General features: G+C 32.1%; 3 protein-coding genes across 5 annotated transcripts in view; 2 read left to right on the top strand and 1 right to left on the bottom strand.

Annotated features, from left to right (window-relative positions):
• The first annotated feature begins 1,176 nt into the window (after positions 1-1,176).
• LOC117206611 (protein DENND6A) lies at positions 1,177-5,187 on the top strand. The gene is made up of 9 exons (XM_033446097.1): positions 1,177-1,948; positions 2,044-2,340; positions 2,415-2,687; positions 2,767-2,952; positions 3,018-3,265; positions 3,347-3,537; positions 3,594-3,862; positions 3,936-4,148; positions 4,241-5,187. Exons 2-9 carry the CDS (start codon positions 2,191-2,193, stop codon positions 4,439-4,441), a joined length of 1,731 nt encoding a protein of 576 aa, XP_033301988.1. The 5' UTR covers positions 1,177-1,948; positions 2,044-2,190; the 3' UTR covers positions 4,442-5,187.
• Positions 5,188-5,526: 339 nt separating this feature from the next.
• LOC117206631 (kinesin-like protein KIF20A) lies at positions 5,527-11,728 on the top strand. The gene is made up of 18 exons (XM_033446137.1): positions 5,527-5,672; positions 5,733-5,851; positions 5,936-6,458; positions 6,535-7,156; positions 7,235-7,665; positions 7,729-7,924; positions 7,994-8,426; positions 8,504-8,878; positions 8,957-9,065; positions 9,133-9,602; positions 9,670-9,963; positions 10,045-10,089; positions 10,150-10,233; positions 10,319-10,559; positions 10,637-11,019; positions 11,082-11,245; positions 11,336-11,462; positions 11,538-11,728. The coding sequence occupies exons 3-18, from the start codon at positions 5,936-5,938 to the stop codon at positions 11,595-11,597; spliced, it is 4,557 nt and encodes a 1,518-aa protein (XP_033302028.1). The 5' UTR covers positions 5,527-5,672; positions 5,733-5,851; the 3' UTR covers positions 11,598-11,728.
• Positions 11,729-11,927: 199 nt separating this feature from the next.
• Positions 11,928-16,305, bottom strand: part of LOC117206753 (synapse-associated protein 1) — a 95,681-nt gene continuing 91,303 nt past the window's right edge. For all 3 annotated transcript variants that reach the window (XM_033446354.1, XM_033446356.1, XM_033446355.1), the window contains one exon: positions 11,928-15,358. In XM_033446354.1, coding sequence (XP_033302245.1) covers positions 15,180-15,358 — 179 coding nt within the window. In that variant the 3' untranslated portion in view covers positions 11,928-15,179. The remainder of the gene's footprint in view (positions 15,359-16,305) is intronic.

Raw genomic sequence — 16,305 nt, 5'->3', positions numbered from 1 at the left:
AACAATAAATGTAAATATTCGTGTTTGATGTTTCTTTTATAACTTCTTAGTAAAGTTTTGAACTATTTATGTTCTTATAACATTCTTTTCTTATTTACACAAGTTTCGCCGTTAAAATCTGGGATACGTTGTAATATATATATATATATGTATATATTTTAATTTAATTTCAATTTTAATTTAATTTAAAAACATTCTTGTAACTAACTTTACTGTTAATTTTTTGGCAAAGAAGAATAGAAGTTTCGCTTATTGAAATATCTTCGATTTCCAATGAAGTTTGATCGAAATATTAAAGTTAATACAAGAGGTAGAATAAATACTTGCATATCTTGTATTTAATGTCAATATTGTGGTCTAACTTTTTATAATAACTTATAATAATAAATTACAATTGAAATGCAGATAACTTATGCAATTGTACAAATAAATTAGAAAATAAATGCAAGGGTAAACTATTATTATTTAAGTACATAGTATTCGTTAGTAAACGGACTTTTTTAAATTATGGATTTGTTACTGTAAAATGAAATTCAGTTTCGTGAAAAATGTTATATAATCTACATATGTATTCAACTATATTTATATTACAATCACGTTACAAATCATAAATTTTTGATCAATATGAAATATACCGGTGCAATATGCATGCGTAGAATAGTGCACGCACATCGATAAAGATTTCCTCTTTGTATAATAGAAATTTATTGATTCATATAAAGAAACATATATATATATTTATTATGTATGCATTAACGAAATTCATTCGTATAATGCCCTATACAATAATACACTTGACAATTAAAACTTTTACTTATTATTTTCTTATGATAGTTTTAATATCTTTATTGTTAGAGGTAAATTAATATATTCTTTCTAATATATATATATAAAATTTATTATTCGTTAAAATAAAAATTCTATGATATGAAAATTGAATGTTTATGTGTATGTTATGTACAATATAAACGAGAACGATAGCAAAATAGTTCTTAACATTTTTAGTATTCTTTTCGATATTCGTAAGGAACTGAAATGAATGAAATATAATGCGGTTGAAAACGAAAAATAAAACAATTATGTTTGTTTCTTGTAGTTTCATCTTTAAACATTTTAGAAAGTATAAATATTGCAAAAAGCAAATTTGGTATCTATTGAGATTTGTATATAGATATATACATACATCAGTTTATAATTCGAGTTAACAAAGGGTCAGTACTGCTATGGTTGAATATTACTATTAGGGACATAAGGTATAAGCAAATCTCTCATGACTAAAGTGCGAGGTAGAATTGTACTGATTGCAATCTGTTTGTAAGCAATATATCTTTGATTTGATGTTATCTGACAAGATTGACGCGCTCAGATAAATCAAATTTCTGAAAATACGTACATGTTTGATTTGGGAGGTTATGAAACTATTGTTGTAGATACTGAGCATTATGAAGACTTTCTCCAATAAAGCGAAACCAAACGTTAAATACGTACATACGGAGATACTTTCATCGAAGAAAAGTATTGGTGTAAACGTTATTCATGAACATTTTCATTGCCACACCATCGTTTTCGAAATCAAATTAACATGTTTGGCAGAATATTATTATTACAAGATGGAAAACACGTGGGCATTTTAACAATTGTGTGTAAATAGTAAAGAATAATGAAATAAGTGTATATGTAATGACCCTCGTGTTTTTGATACCTGAGTTTTTTCATTGTTCAATTAACATTCTTCCCTGATATTTTGATCCTTGTTCTCAATGATAGTAAACAAAGTGCATAAGTGTATTAAATGTTTTTAAATATCATTAAACAGGGTAAAAATATATGTATATATATATATGCTGAAGTTAAAAGTAATTATGAGATTATTAAAATAGAAAGAAAAACTATCTAGGAAACAATTTTAATCCAAAAGCACGGAATAATGTGTACCTTAAATAAAATTGTAAGTTCTTTATTGATGAACATATAAGCTAACATATTGTATAATATAATATATAGCATAAAAGTATAAAATATAATATTTTAATATGTTTTCAGATATCCAAATTCCTTTATAGGAAATATAACACACACATATTAAGTTGTAAATTAAACAGAAGTTTTTAAATTTGTCACTTAATAAGATATCAAGGTGACATGTTCCCTAATATATGCATGTGGTTATGTTAACCAAATTCTTATAAGATGTCAGTTGCCTCTTGTTCAAGAACTAGGAGAATGGATACTATAAGTAGTCAAGAAGAAATGATATATGAAAAATGGGAACGTTTTCATAATTGGGTACATTGCATGTGTATTGTTACTTTTGATCTTGAATTAGGTCAAGCTATAGAGGTACCCTTTTATTACATTTTATATTTAATTTTTAATACAATTATTTATTTATAAACTGTTTTTCTTTTATACAGGCTATATATCCATCTCATATCAAACTATCTGAACAAGAGAGATCTAATGTTTGTTATCTTGCTTTTCCCGATTCTAACTCTGGTTGTATGGGAGATACACAATATCATGTCAGAATAAGACAGAGTGGAGCTATCCTTCAAGAGACTAAAGCCTTAAAAGAATACGATAGAAAGTCACCTCCATTTTTACAATGTGATAAAGATTATTATTGGGGTTATGTATACTTTCGTCAAGTGAAAGATAAGTCTCTTCCAAGAGGATATTTCCAAAAGGTTTATTTTATATACTAAAATAATAAAGATGTAAATACAGGATCTTGAAGCATAAATAATAACTTTATTTATATGCTAGAGTATTGTTATAATTACAAAACTGCCATTTGTGAATCTCTTTGGTGAATTGTGTGCTTTAATTGCACCTGAATTTTTTGAAATGGGCAATGCAGTGATGGAAGCTATTGTAAGAGAAATTGATCAATGGCCTCCTCCAATACCAGGCCAAGTAGTGCATTTACCACTTATAGGTGTTTTATTTCAGGTAAAAGTTGATACATCGTAATTCGTATTTCCACCATATGTTATTTTTCATTCTTCATATTTTAGACATATATTCCAAATCAAAACTATAAAGCAACTGCACCTACAATTGCTGCCATGGATCATGCGCCAAATTTTCATGCAACTCGAAGACTAATTTTAACATCTGCCAATGAAGGAGATATGTTTAGAAGTTTAGCTAGTGTTGTAAGTTATGTACATTTATTATGGGAATTAGTATTACTTAGTGAACCAATTGTTGTTATGGCTGGTTCACCTACTGGTTGCTCTGAAATGGTCCAAGCACTTATTGCGTGAGTATTTTATTATATTTCTTAAATAATTAAAAATAATTTTAATAAGAAAATGAAATAAAAAAATACGCTATTTTTTAGGATGATTGCACCACTAAAATATTGTGCTGATCACCGACCTTATTTTACAATTCATGATTCTGAATTTAAAGAATATACTACAGATGCTCCATCACCACCTGCTGTAATATTAGGTGTAACAAATCCATTTTTTGCCAAAACTCTACAGCATTGGCCTCATATTATAAGAATAAGTAATGGAACTAGTAATGGTAAGTTCTATGAAACAGTATATACATAGAATATTTAAATATTTTTTATATTTTAGAGAATCAAAGGTACAAAATAAAGAAATCAGAGAATCTCAAAATATTAGATTCAAAGCCAGGAGTTTATACTCAGTATAAACCTTTCCTTCAGAAGGATAAAACTATATTGAAGAAATTATTTAGAGGTATCCAAACAAAGAGGCCAGGGGAAGTGCAAACAGCTCTTTTAAAACGTCATTTGATAGAATTGACTGAAAGTTTTATGATACCTCTTGAAAGATATATTGCAAGTCTTATGCCGTTACAAAAGGACATATCACCTTTTAAAGTAATTATCATTTCGTCTGTTGAATGTTTTAAACAGTTGGAACTATAATATACATATATTATAATTATTTTAGGCTACACCCATACCTGAATTATTTAATCCAAACGATTTCTTAGCTACTTTAAGTAGTGCTGGGCCACAATTAACCACAGGCATAAAAGGAGATTGGGTAGGATTATATCGACGATTTTTCCGTTCACCTAATTTTTCTGGTTGGTTTCATACTAGATACACAGAGTTATCACAAAAGTTACAAGTTATACAACTTGAGGCATTATCACAAGCGGTATGTTCGCGTTCAATATAAAAATTTGATCTGTTTTTAAAAATAAAAATGTTTATTTGTTTTATTCCTTAAACAAATTACCATTATTGTAGGATTTAAAAACCTGGGTGCAAGGAAAACAGGAAGTAGAATTGGTAGATATGATTCTTAGAATTCGGCAGAAATTAGAAAAGACTTACGTTGATGAAGTACCTATAGGTAATTCTGTAAGGGAAAAACTTCAAGAAAGAATAAATGACATCACACATACATTGCCAGATGATTTAAAAGGCATTCTGAATCATGAATCTTGACATTACGATTACTGTATTAATTTTAAAACTCGTTAAATGGTATCACCATTTAAAAACAATTTAAAGCTATCAACATGTGATGAAAGAATTAGCTTGAAAATATTTCCAACAGTTGACGTTGTTGATACATAATAAAAAATTGACTTGAATGAAAAAAATAATGACTAAAATGTGTAAAAGACATAAAAGACATAAAAATGTAGAAAAATAACTGTGTTGATGTACTTTGGAAAAAGTAATTTATTTTTACTTGTAATTCCATTGTTGATTCAAATGATTAAATACTCTGAAGTGGATATTATAGGATGAAATATTCTTTTTATATGTAACATGAAACGTGATACAAAAGTCAATAATGGTGCGTGAAATATTTCATAGGTGCAACAAAAGACTTATGAGCTCACGTTAGTATTCCTACAATTATAAAATGTTAGGTATATTTATCATGTTTCTTTTGTGTAAATGATTATATTGTTTTTTAATATTTTACAATTTATATCTACGTTGTATAACCATGTCTCTTCCTCTAACCATCGTTTAATTTAAACAGTTTTTAATAATATTGGACTCCTTTTTTGAACGTCCAAAAAATATATTTTTTATTCCAAAAGTTATTATAGATTGTCATCGTATGTGAAGGTAACATAAAAAAGAGAGTACTAACTGCTATATGTACATATATGTTTAATTTGAGATCTGTAAATATTGATATGAATGATAAATGTAATAAAGATTTATTTTAATAATGTGGTTATGCACATGTTTATTATAATCACCTTATCTAATTAAGAGGAATTATTACTTAATTTCTTACATTTAAACTATTTCTATATATTGCTTATATGTACTATTTTTTCTTTAATATAATTGCTTTAACTAAATTTTATATTTTTAAGTACAAGGTAGGTACGTTTTGTCAAATCAGAACACAGTTTTCTATCTTCACTCTTATTGGTCGTTAAAAGTATATCTTGATTTTTATTGGTTATATGCTGAGCGCGGTAATAATATGTCCATCGAAAATTGTACCAATCCGAAGAAAGTATTCTCACGACAAGATTTTAAAATAAAATACTAACCGTTTGTTGTGGTTGTGGATTCCCGAGCTTTCTGTGAAAGAAATATGCGTTAATATTTACTTTGTTTTGATTGTTTAAATTTTCATATAGCATGTGAAAGCAGGTATTAATCTAACGTTTCATAAGTGACTACTATAGATATAAAGTAAAAGGTATATATTTAAAATTGTTAACAGGTTATTGGTTTATTTAAAAATAAGATTTGTTTTCAGAAGTATGCAATAAAGGAAGAATTTAATTTTTCCATTCATTAAACAATATTTGTTTAATAAGCGCAAAGATATTTTATTTTTAATGTGACATAATTAATTGAAAGTTTTATCACAAGAAGGTATGAATAAAATTTTGATCGTTTTTTTCCATTACAAGGATTAATATAACAAAAGAATAACATATATTTTTCAAATGTTTGTAGATGAATAACACATTAGATTCTATTAGAACTTCTTATAATAATCCTCCAGATGACATGTCATATTTATTTGGCAGAGATCCTAGTATATTAGCCTATGGAAAGAGACCTTGTGTATTAAAGGAAACTAAGAAAAATTTACTTTCTGTTTATGACACTGAAACTCAAAGTGAAGAATCCAATTATACTGTACAAAGTGGTTCTTTAAATTCAGAATCAGAAACTTTACAAACAGTTAAAGTATATTTACGAATGAAACCATTCCCTAAGAAATTAAAATTATCTGAAGAGCAACAAGATGCATATAAAATTATTAATTCCACTACTTTGTTCACAAGATTGCCTACTTTAGATAATAATACCAGCTGTTTCAAGAGATCCAATAGTACCGATATTGTGTGTAGAAAGTTTACATTTACTAAAACCTTTGGACCAGAAACTACTCAGCTGGAATTGTTTGAACAATCTATAAAGCAACAAATGATAGATTTTCTAAATGGACAGAATTGTACTATCATGACTTATGGTAAATATATTATACAATTAAATTTATATATAATAATTTATATAATGTTCTAAATCATTTTAATATAATTTCATAGGTACTACAAATTCCGGGAAATCTTATACATTACAAGGGACTACCACATCCCCTGGAATAGTACCAAGATGCTTAGAATTTGTATTTTCAAACATTACACCAAAGTCTACTCCTTCTTATAAACCTATGAATCACTGTGATATTGTTATTTTGGATCCTCTTGAACGTGCCCAAGAATTAGAGATAAAAACCAAGCTACTAACATTTGCTTCTGTAGATAAATATCAGTTTATTAACGCTTATAAAGACATGCAAAAATTATTGCAAGAGGAATCACCTATTAGACCTAGTCAATGTATTGGTGCACATTATTCTGTTTGGGTTTCTTTCGCTGAAATTTATAATGAAATTGTATATGATCTTTTATCAAATGAGTGTCAGAAAAAGAGAACGCCGCTTAAATTAGCGACAGATGCCCATGGAAGAACATTTATTAAAGGTTTAAAGACTGTTTGTGTGAACTCTGGTTCTGAGGCTTATCAAGTTTTAATGGCAGGACAATATAATTTGAAAGTAGCTGCAACTGCTTTGAATGCAAGAAGTTCAAGATCACATTGTATATTCACCATAAAATTATTGAAATATTATATTGAGAATGATCCCAGTTCTGTTGAAGTTAGCACGTATGTAGAAAATAATCTTTTTTATTTTTATTAGATATTAATTACATGCTTTGTTACTTGTTATTTCTCAACTGATAGGTTTGCATTTTGTGATTTGGCTGGATCAGAACGATTAAAAAAAACCTTAAATATTGGAGACAGATTAAAAGAAGCACAAAATATTAATACAAGTCTCCTAGTATTAGGAAGATGTTTAAAAACCATTCATGATGGACAGTTATCGAAACAGAAAATAGAACATATTGGCCCATTCAGAGAATCAAAATTAACAAGACTATTTCAAAAAGCATTATCTGGAAAAGAGTATATAATTTTAATAGTCAATATTAATCCTATACCAAATTTGTACATAGAAACACAAAATGTGCTCAATTTTTCTGCTATTGCAAAAAAGATAGTTATAGAAAAAGAGAAAGTATGCAAGAAAACTAAATCGAGATTTTCACGAATAGTTACACAAAGCATAAAAACAGAAACTGATTGGGATGCTACAGAACTGGAAAGTGAAGGTATGCCTTGTATTATTAATCTTAATTTACAGTAGAATTTATAATTTTGAATTATCTTTATAGACTGGCAAAATATAGTTGATGATAACTCTGATTATGCTCAGTCAGAAGATTACAATGAGTTAATAAGTGAAAATAAAAGATTGAAAAAAGAACTTGCTACTTTAAAAAGTTCTGCATTGACTCGCGATCTGCAGATACGCGAAGAAATGGCTGACACTTATACATCTATAATGAAAAATCTTGAAACAGAATGGAAGTATGTACTAAATCATTCGTTTTCTCTGTGCTAACATTTTTCATGTAAACTTTGTCAAATATAATTTAGGAATCGTATGAAAGACGTGGAAGAGCAACAAGAAGATGTACTTCACTGGTCTGTAAAACAAGTTGAAGATTTTTACAAGGAAAAATTGGAACAGCTTAATAGTCGTAAAAGAAGACGTTCGTCTGTTTCTATTAATAATTTAGATCTAGATGATGACTCCAAAAACATTCAAGAATTAGAAATTGAAAATTCACACTTAACGTCGAAGATCATCTTGTTAAAAAATAGCGTGAAGGAACTTAAGGAAGCAAATCAAAACTTAATAGCTGAAAAAACTAAAATAACTTTCGAACTCAGTTTGTCAAAAGAAGATCTAAAAAATGCAAACAATTTATTAAATGCAGTTCGAAAGGATGTCTGTTCGGATGAAGATGCAACTTGTTATGTAGAAGAATTAAATTCTCAATTATCTGCCAGGGAGGAACAGGTTAAGGTATGGTAATTATTAATTAATACTATATTTATAATTTTCGCGATATTAAACATATTTTTCGTTGTGTATTATTCCAGAAACTTAAGATATTTTTAAATGAAGCAAAACAAGAATATATTGATATTACTACAAAAGAGAGAGAAAAAGAACGTATAATTAAAGAGCAAGAAGAAGAGTTATATGACAAACAGGAAACAATAGATGATTTAGAAGCAGAACTTGCACATATTAATTTGTGTTTAACAGAAGAAACTAAAACAGTTGATATATTTGAAGAAAAATTAGAAAATCAAAATAAAATTATACTGAATTATGAAAACAAAGTACAAGATTTGGAAGATCAAATACGTAAATTGGAAAATGAGAACTTGTTATTAAATGAATTTAAATTACTTAAAGAAACAGTTGATACTGCAAAGAACATAGAACAAGATTGGGAATATAAAGATAATGTATGTTATTATTTACATTTTTAAATTATACCACTGCATCGATTAAGTGCACTAATAACATAAATCTTTATTTTATAGGAATGTAAAGACATTAAAGGTAGAAATATTGCCATCGAAGAAAATTTATCTTCTGATCTCAAAGTAGAAGTAGTAATAGTGGATTCAAATAATAAACATACACAGACAGGTATGTATACATAATTTTATACGACTTTAAAGTCATGATGTAATTTAACATATTATTAACTTTACAGAACATATATCCGATGCTCAAATGGAAGAAACGGTACTGGCAGTAGGCAAAGAAAATTCTGCTCTGGAAGAAAAATTAGTTCGAAGTACAACTGAAATACAAAGTTTAAAGCAAGAACTGGAGTTTGCCAAAGTCAAGTTAAAAGATATATCTGAACAAATATGTAATTTAAGAATGAATAGTACACAATCTAAAAACCGCAATGATGAAAGTGTAAAAGAGAAAGTAACGGTAGAAACAGTAGACATAAGTTGTCAAGCGCACGTAGAATCTAAAGAAGCTTCTTTACAAACATCTAAGAACGATGTATTCAATAAAAGTAGTCAAACTATTGAAAATATGATAAAAGAAAAGGCTAGCCAGACAAGTTTTACTGAAGAGGCTGATGATTATGAGATTATATTAGATAAATTAACAAAATTAATGGTAAAATACGATGACATTAAGACACAGTATGAAGAAAAATGTCTGGTTGGTAATTAAATGTAATATGATGCTCTTTTTTTCATACTTGCATAATTCTTTTTTTATTTTCAAGATGAAAGAAGAAGTGGACCAAAAGGTATTAGGTTTAGAAGAAAAAATAGAAAAACTTGTTGAAGAAAATAATGAAAGTAAGGCTAATGTAGAAGAATATAAACAATCGATTGATTTGCTTCAGAAAGAACTTTCTTTAATGAAGCAAGATAAAATGCAGGTCCAAGAGATGTTAAAAAATGCAAATAATATTAAGGCTTTTCTAAAAACAGAAACTAGTGATTACGAACAAGAGAGTAAAGAGAATGATGGGCAGCTTCCTTTCACTAAAAGTGACTGTAGTGAGTGTACGGAAGTAGGTTACTTTTTATTATTCTATAACAACTTTTTATACAAATTTTTATACAAATGTAATAAAAAGATTATATATTTACAGAAATTGAACGCGTTGCAAGCAGAGTTTGATAATCATACTTCAAAGGTATGTATAAGTAATATCACCATTCTTTACAGTAATATAATCTGTTTAATTTTATTTTAGTGTAAAAATGACCATGAAGAAGCAACAAATAAGTTACAAAGAGAACTTTCATCCATGGCAGAAAAGTATAATATCAAATCGCAGGTATTTAATTAAATTCATATAAATATACTATATGTATGTATATATTCTTCAGTGAAATTTAATAATTTTTTTAATAAAACTCTAGTGTCTCGATGCTCATGCCGCTAAAATAGTAGAGCTAGAACGTAATCTTGATAGTATAACTGAGCTTCAGGAAAAAATTCGCGAATTAAATAAGAATTTAGAAACATGTCAAGCTGAAAAAGATCAACTGCAAAAGTTATTGGATGAGAATAACGATAAGCTTTTACAACTTGAAGATCGTTTGGGACAAGCAGAGGAACAAGAGCGAGAGAAAGATGCTGAAATTATTTCTCTTCAGAAAGGTTAGTTCAGTATCTACGGTATGTTATTTTAACAAATGATATTCCCCTTAAAGTTACTACATTGTGCATTTTCACAGAAATGAAATTTATGATACAAAAACACGAAGAAAATAATGACAGAAGCGATAAATTAATGGAAATAGAAATGAAGAGTACAATTAAGAATCTAACAGATACGAAAGAAATGCTTGCTCGAAAGCAAGAATATATCGAACAGTTAGAAATGCGCGTTAAACATAGCGAACAAAATGCCAAAATATTAGATCTTTTAGAACAAACTGCTCAAGAAAGGAAAGAGGAGAACGAAAGGTTAAGAACTGTAAATGATGAACTGAGGAATGGCTTGATCGAGAAAGAGCGTGAAATGGAATCATTTATGAAGAATAGAGATGAAATGGTGGCGAAGTATGAAAGCTTAGTAAAAAGTCAACAAGAAGAGTTGGAAAAGCAAAAGCAAAAGGTATCTTCATTGCAAAATTTAATACAGTTTAATAAGCTTTCTTTAATAACTGCCTTTTGTAGTTAATAAAGAATCGTTCTAAAGATAAAGAGTGTTGTGAAAATACATCTGAAGACGAGGTGATACTTAAAGATCGTCGAGTAAGACGTCCACCAAAGAAGTTTACACCATCGTCTCCAAAACAGGATGAAATTTCAGTGATCGATCTTTCTGGCTCGGATTCAAAGTATATATTACACGAAAATCAGATATAGAAGAGTAGTATGTCTTTCTAAGTTAAAAATTTATACTGAAACATATTACTTTTATATTTTAGACGAAGTGTAAAACGCACTACTACTTTACCATCTCGGGAAACAGCTTCGGAAAAGAAGAAAAACACCCGTAAAAAGAAATTGTACATTACAGAAGATGAATCTTTCCAAGATATCGAGCCGCTCGAGGTAAGTTTTTAAAAATTTTTCTATAATCTATCGAATACATCATTTATTCATTTTGCATATTGTTTGTTTGTTTAGAGTACATTAACTATCACACCGTCAGTACCAACTCGTAAATTAAGAAGCAGACGAAAATAATATATTCTGCAATATATTATATCGTTTAATGTATTGTAAATAGATTGTGCTAATTAAGGACAAATTAATAAAAAGCAGCAGTATTTTTGTATCTTTAAAATGTATTTCGTAATAAAATACCGTGTTTTTTTAAAAATATGATGCCTTTTTTATTAATACCATTACACTCTAAAAATATTAAATTATGTAAGCAGTTTTATAAATATAAAAGTATCGACATTACATATTATACCACAACATTAACACTCCACAAGTTTATGTTTTTTGTATTCCTACATAGAAGCTTTGGTATTGGAAGGAACTCTGACAGGTAAAAGATTTATCAACTTATTTATGGTATTTTTCAATTTATTTTTTACGAGGTACACGACCTTTATTGTTACATTCCGCACTTATATTAATTATTCTCTTAATAATTCCGTAATTAATGCTTATCCTCCTTATATTCTCATTAATATTCATAATATATTATCATACTTTCAATGGAGTCAACAACATATATATATATTTTTTTATTTATTTATATTTTCATATGTATATTATGTATATCATTTTATATATACGTATCGGGTTTACGTTCATTCTTATGAGTGAATGCACTGTACCATAGGATAGTTTTTATTACACAATTCACAGAGTCGTTTTGAAATAGGGGGACTGCCGAAGTACACCATGATGATTCATTTTTTCTTCATACTCATTTTTTTTTTCATTTTTTTTCTTTTGTTGTTTTGGCCATTGAAGGGAAAGACGTTCATTTATCGACATGTACATATTATTATATATTACTTTCCTGATCCATCGTTCTGGCCGCCCAAAAAGATGAAGGACTCGTCGCGAAAATGTACTTTTCCTCACGTCTCATTGTCAGTCGGGGCAAAGAACACACATAAAACGCGGTCTCTACGGGCGCTTGTAACATGTCGCGCGTACAAGAAATATAACACGAGAATCGCTCCATGAACGGAATCATAGAATACAATAATGTACAACAATTTGTCAACGAAAGACACGTTCAACGTCGCGCCAAAATTTGCCTATATCTCTCGCGTTCCTTCGATGTTACCTCGAAAGATAAATCACACGATTACCAAGCGTCTCGGTCTTTAACGTGCCCATATACAATGTTTACGTACAACGCGCGTTTCTGTCTTTCATTAACATTTTGACGAACTTAGGCCCGATTAATTGCGATAGCTTAACGTTAATATATATATCTCGTACAATATACATATATCGACCTAACGACTAGTGCGAATTAAAAACTTCACAGCGAGCTGGGTGAAACACGCGCACACGGTGAACCAGCGTTGAGTTCAGAATCAAGTCTTCCTTAAAGGATTCTACTTCCTTTTTACGAATCTCTAAGCTAAATAAACGTATTTCATTATTTTTCTTTTTCTTCTTTTAAATATTACTCTCAAATGCATCGAATCAGTCGGTCGATGCACGCACATATAGAGGTTAACATAGAAAACGTCTGGGAAGAATTGACGAAAGATCTGGACTCAACATGGCGGCGCACGCAAAACGATCCTCTTCCGAACCGGAAGTGCAACGATTTCATACGAATATGATGCTTACTTCTTTTGACCGTTTCTCTTTTCCTTTTCTCGTTCTTTTTTTCTCCCAAATATACGATCGTTCGTATCATCGTTTCTCTTCTCTCGACCTTAGTTCGCATCGACAGCAAGTTCACCCTTCGCCTTGTACAACAATCGAACGTTCTAATATTTTCTCATCGATCGCAGAGCGTACACGTGACGTTGCGAAGGCGCGCTTTAACGAAGATAAAACATCGTGCCGTGAAACGCTAAACTTGATCCAACGCGACTTTTTTTCTGGTCTACGAACGAGAATTGTTGTTTCGACCCGGTTTGTTCGACGAGGTCGAGGAAATAATTGGACGGCATGTCGCAGAAAATCCTGTCGAGAGATTATTTGTTTCCTATCATCATCGATTCTTGTTAATTAGTGCTATTGGTAACTCGAGCCTTTATACGTCACGCGCTCACTCCAAATCGACGTTAACGCGCGCTCAACGATATTAGCGCGGATATTGCAAACACGTAACACATATTAGGATGAGCTTCAACCTAAAAATACAACGTACGTATTTCTCGTGGCGCAACATTAACAAATGCGCCTCTGTAATAATAGTAATAATGACAATAATGGCAATAATAATGTAATACTAACAAAAACATCAACGTAAGTCAATCTTTATCAATTTCTTTTCTCCATTCGCGATTTCTCGTCGAATCGATTTCATCTTTGGCATACAACATCCACGATCAACGAACAACGACAAGGGATCGTCGCGCGTGAAAGCGCCTGACCATCGCTTCTGGGTTGTTTTTCTCTCTTTTTTGGGGAAAAAATATAGCCGACGATACTCGACGATACTCGTTCGAAACGGTGTCCTTCGGCACACGGCAGTGTAATGTGTCACTTCGGATAGTCGTCGATCCTTCGAACCCGATGAAGAAGCGTTCAACAAATCTTTCTCTTCTTTGATTTTTTTCTTTTTATTTATATATAGATGTATATTTATATATTCCGTAGCACAGTGCATTTCGCGTAACATTACATAATACGCTCGATGTTGAAAGTAACATACGTTTATTTATATTAATTCTTTTCTTTTAAGCAATAAATATAATTAACGATCGATATTACAAAGGGGAAAGCTTGGAATTTGTTTTTCTTTCTTTCAACTTGTTCTTCTGTAAATCTTACATAGTCGCCCTTGTGATCGAGAGCGAGTCGTTTAACAATTGACATAAGTGTAGCGTTAAAGTTCTATCGTCTCGTGTGCACACCCGTTCACCGTTCTACGGTTCACGGATCATCGATGGATGGAATTATCGACGGAGGTTCGAGAAGCGAGAGTGATCGACGAAATAATTCTCTTTTTACAACCACCGTAGTACAACTTATCTTCCCGCGTTTCCTTTTTTTCCCCTTTATTCTCTCTCTCTTTCTCTCTCTGTTCTTTCTCATCTTCATCGTGCTCGAGGATCGCAAACGTACTCATACATTGTCGAGGAAAACACCCCGTCGAAGGGGAAACGAGGAACAGGCTCCTCTTCCCCTTCAAACTTTTTTTTCTTCCGCTTTCTCTCCCCCTGCTCTCGCTTACAATCCTTTTAACAAAGAAAGAAAAAAAAACAGAAAAGAAAAAAAAACTCAGACTAAGTTTCATTCCCTCTCGCGTTTCCTTCCTCCCTTGTACACATTATTACATCGTCACATCATTCGACGCAGCATCGACGGTCTCGAACATCATCGACCCACCCCCAAAAAGTCCGTTCCTCCCTTTATGGCGATGTCTGAACGATCGCGAAAGAGGGGCAAAGCTGAAAGCTGAAAGGAAGCGGGAAGAAGACAAGATCCCCCTGTTCCAAGAGTCTTTCATCCTTTGCCCCTCTTCGAACAATCGGAGGAAGATCTCCGCGAAGGAAAGACGCGACAATCCACCCGGTGATCTCACACACTCTCAATCTCCCTTTTCTAACGCAGGATGATCTCGAAACGCGACGAGATCGCCACTATCCGGTCCACCGCGAACAATCTCTCGGCTCACTTGAGGTCCTCGTCGTCCTCGTTGGCCAGCAACTCGTCGATCTGTTTCTCCCAATCGTCCTTATCCAACGCGCCGCTGTTTCTGATCGGCGTCGCGTTGCTGTTCCTCTCCTCGTTACCTGTTACTACCTCGTAATCCTTCAGTTCCGCCTCCAATTCGCGTTCCCAATCTTCTTCTGCGGAGATTCACAAGCAGCGTTGTAGGCTAGTTTCAAGCGGGCCACGCGGCCTCTTGTTCGGCGCGTGTCAGTGTACGTATGCACCGATGAGTCCGCTTGGGTGTAAGCGTGTTCGTGTATGTGTGCCGTTTTTAGTTTCCCTATGTGTTGGTGTCTGTGTATTTCAGTGTGCATGTGTATTAGACGAACGATTTATACGAATACAGTAGTACGTGTGTGTGTGTGTGTGTCTGTGTGTGTGTTCTTCGTGTGTTACAGATGGCAAACGATTTTCCACGCGTACAATCGAGTTGTTTCAAGAGCGTGTGCTCCGGCCGCCCGTTTCTCCGCATCGATCTCGCGACACGCCAGTCCTTGTGCCTCAGTGTATCGGTGTGTCGGAATTTAATCGTGTACCTGTGTTAGTGTTAGTTAGGACGGGGGCGTAGTAGGTTGAGCGGGAAAAAAGGGGTGGCGAAGGGCGAAGGGGAGTAAAAACTGAAACTACACACAAGAATAGAGAACCGAGAAAAGTGGGGTGAACGCGAAACGGAACCGGATAGACGGGTTTCCGGCGTGTCTCGCTACGCTTTTCCTTTCTTCGTTCGCGGCGTACGCGGCTGCTAATATTCCCCTGCAAGGTTTGACATGGCCGCGACCATCCTAGTTCCCGTACACGTTGTATCCAAGATTCGAACGCGAGTAATCTTGTCTTCTGTCGGTCGAAATCACGATAAGCGACGTACGTTCGCCAGTGTTTTAGTTGGAAGAAGGCGAAAAGGGACGCAGTCGGAAGCGGAAGCAACCGCGGAACGCGAGAGAAACGCGTCCGACTCGATCGATCCAACCGCGAAGAAACTACGTTTCCCCTTTGACGCGATTAAATCAAATACGCCCACTGGCCGTGGATTCTATCGGGAATTACGTGAAACGCGTCCTGAAATTTCCCACATAATCCGTTCGTC

This window comes from Bombus bifarius, unplaced genomic scaffold (assembly GCF_011952205.1).
Source record: "Bombus bifarius isolate JDL3187 unplaced genomic scaffold, Bbif_JDL3187 scf7180000008008, whole genome shotgun sequence".
Taxonomy (NCBI): Eukaryota; Metazoa; Arthropoda; class Insecta; order Hymenoptera; family Apidae; genus Bombus; species Bombus bifarius.
Note: the sequence above shows the minus strand (reverse complement) of the source record. Positions and strands in the feature narration are given on the sequence as shown.

What these genes read in the sequence shown, in the direction of transcription:
- LOC117206611 (XM_033446097.1), top strand. Translation starts at nt 2,191, where the DNA reads ATGTCAGTTGCCTCTTGTTCAAGAACTAGGAGAATGGATACTATAAGT. An exon ending in CAAGAGGATATTTCCAAAAG is followed by an intron (nt 2,688 to 2,766) that starts GTTTATTTTATA and finishes TTTATATGCTAG; the next exon opens with AGTATTGTTATAATTACAAA. An exon ending in AGGACATATCACCTTTTAAA is followed by an intron (nt 3,863 to 3,935) that starts GTAATTATCATT and finishes TAATTATTTTAG; the next exon opens with GCTACACCCATACCTGAATT.
- LOC117206631 (XM_033446137.1), top strand. Translation starts at nt 5,936, where the DNA reads ATGAATAACACATTAGATTCTATTAGAACTTCTTATAATAATCCTCCA. An exon ending in AGTTCTGTTGAAGTTAGCAC is followed by an intron (nt 7,157 to 7,234) that starts GTATGTAGAAAA and finishes CTCAACTGATAG; the next exon opens with GTTTGCATTTTGTGATTTGG. An exon ending in TGGAAAAGCAAAAGCAAAAG is followed by an intron (nt 11,020 to 11,081) that starts GTATCTTCATTG and finishes TGCCTTTTGTAG; the next exon opens with TTAATAAAGAATCGTTCTAA.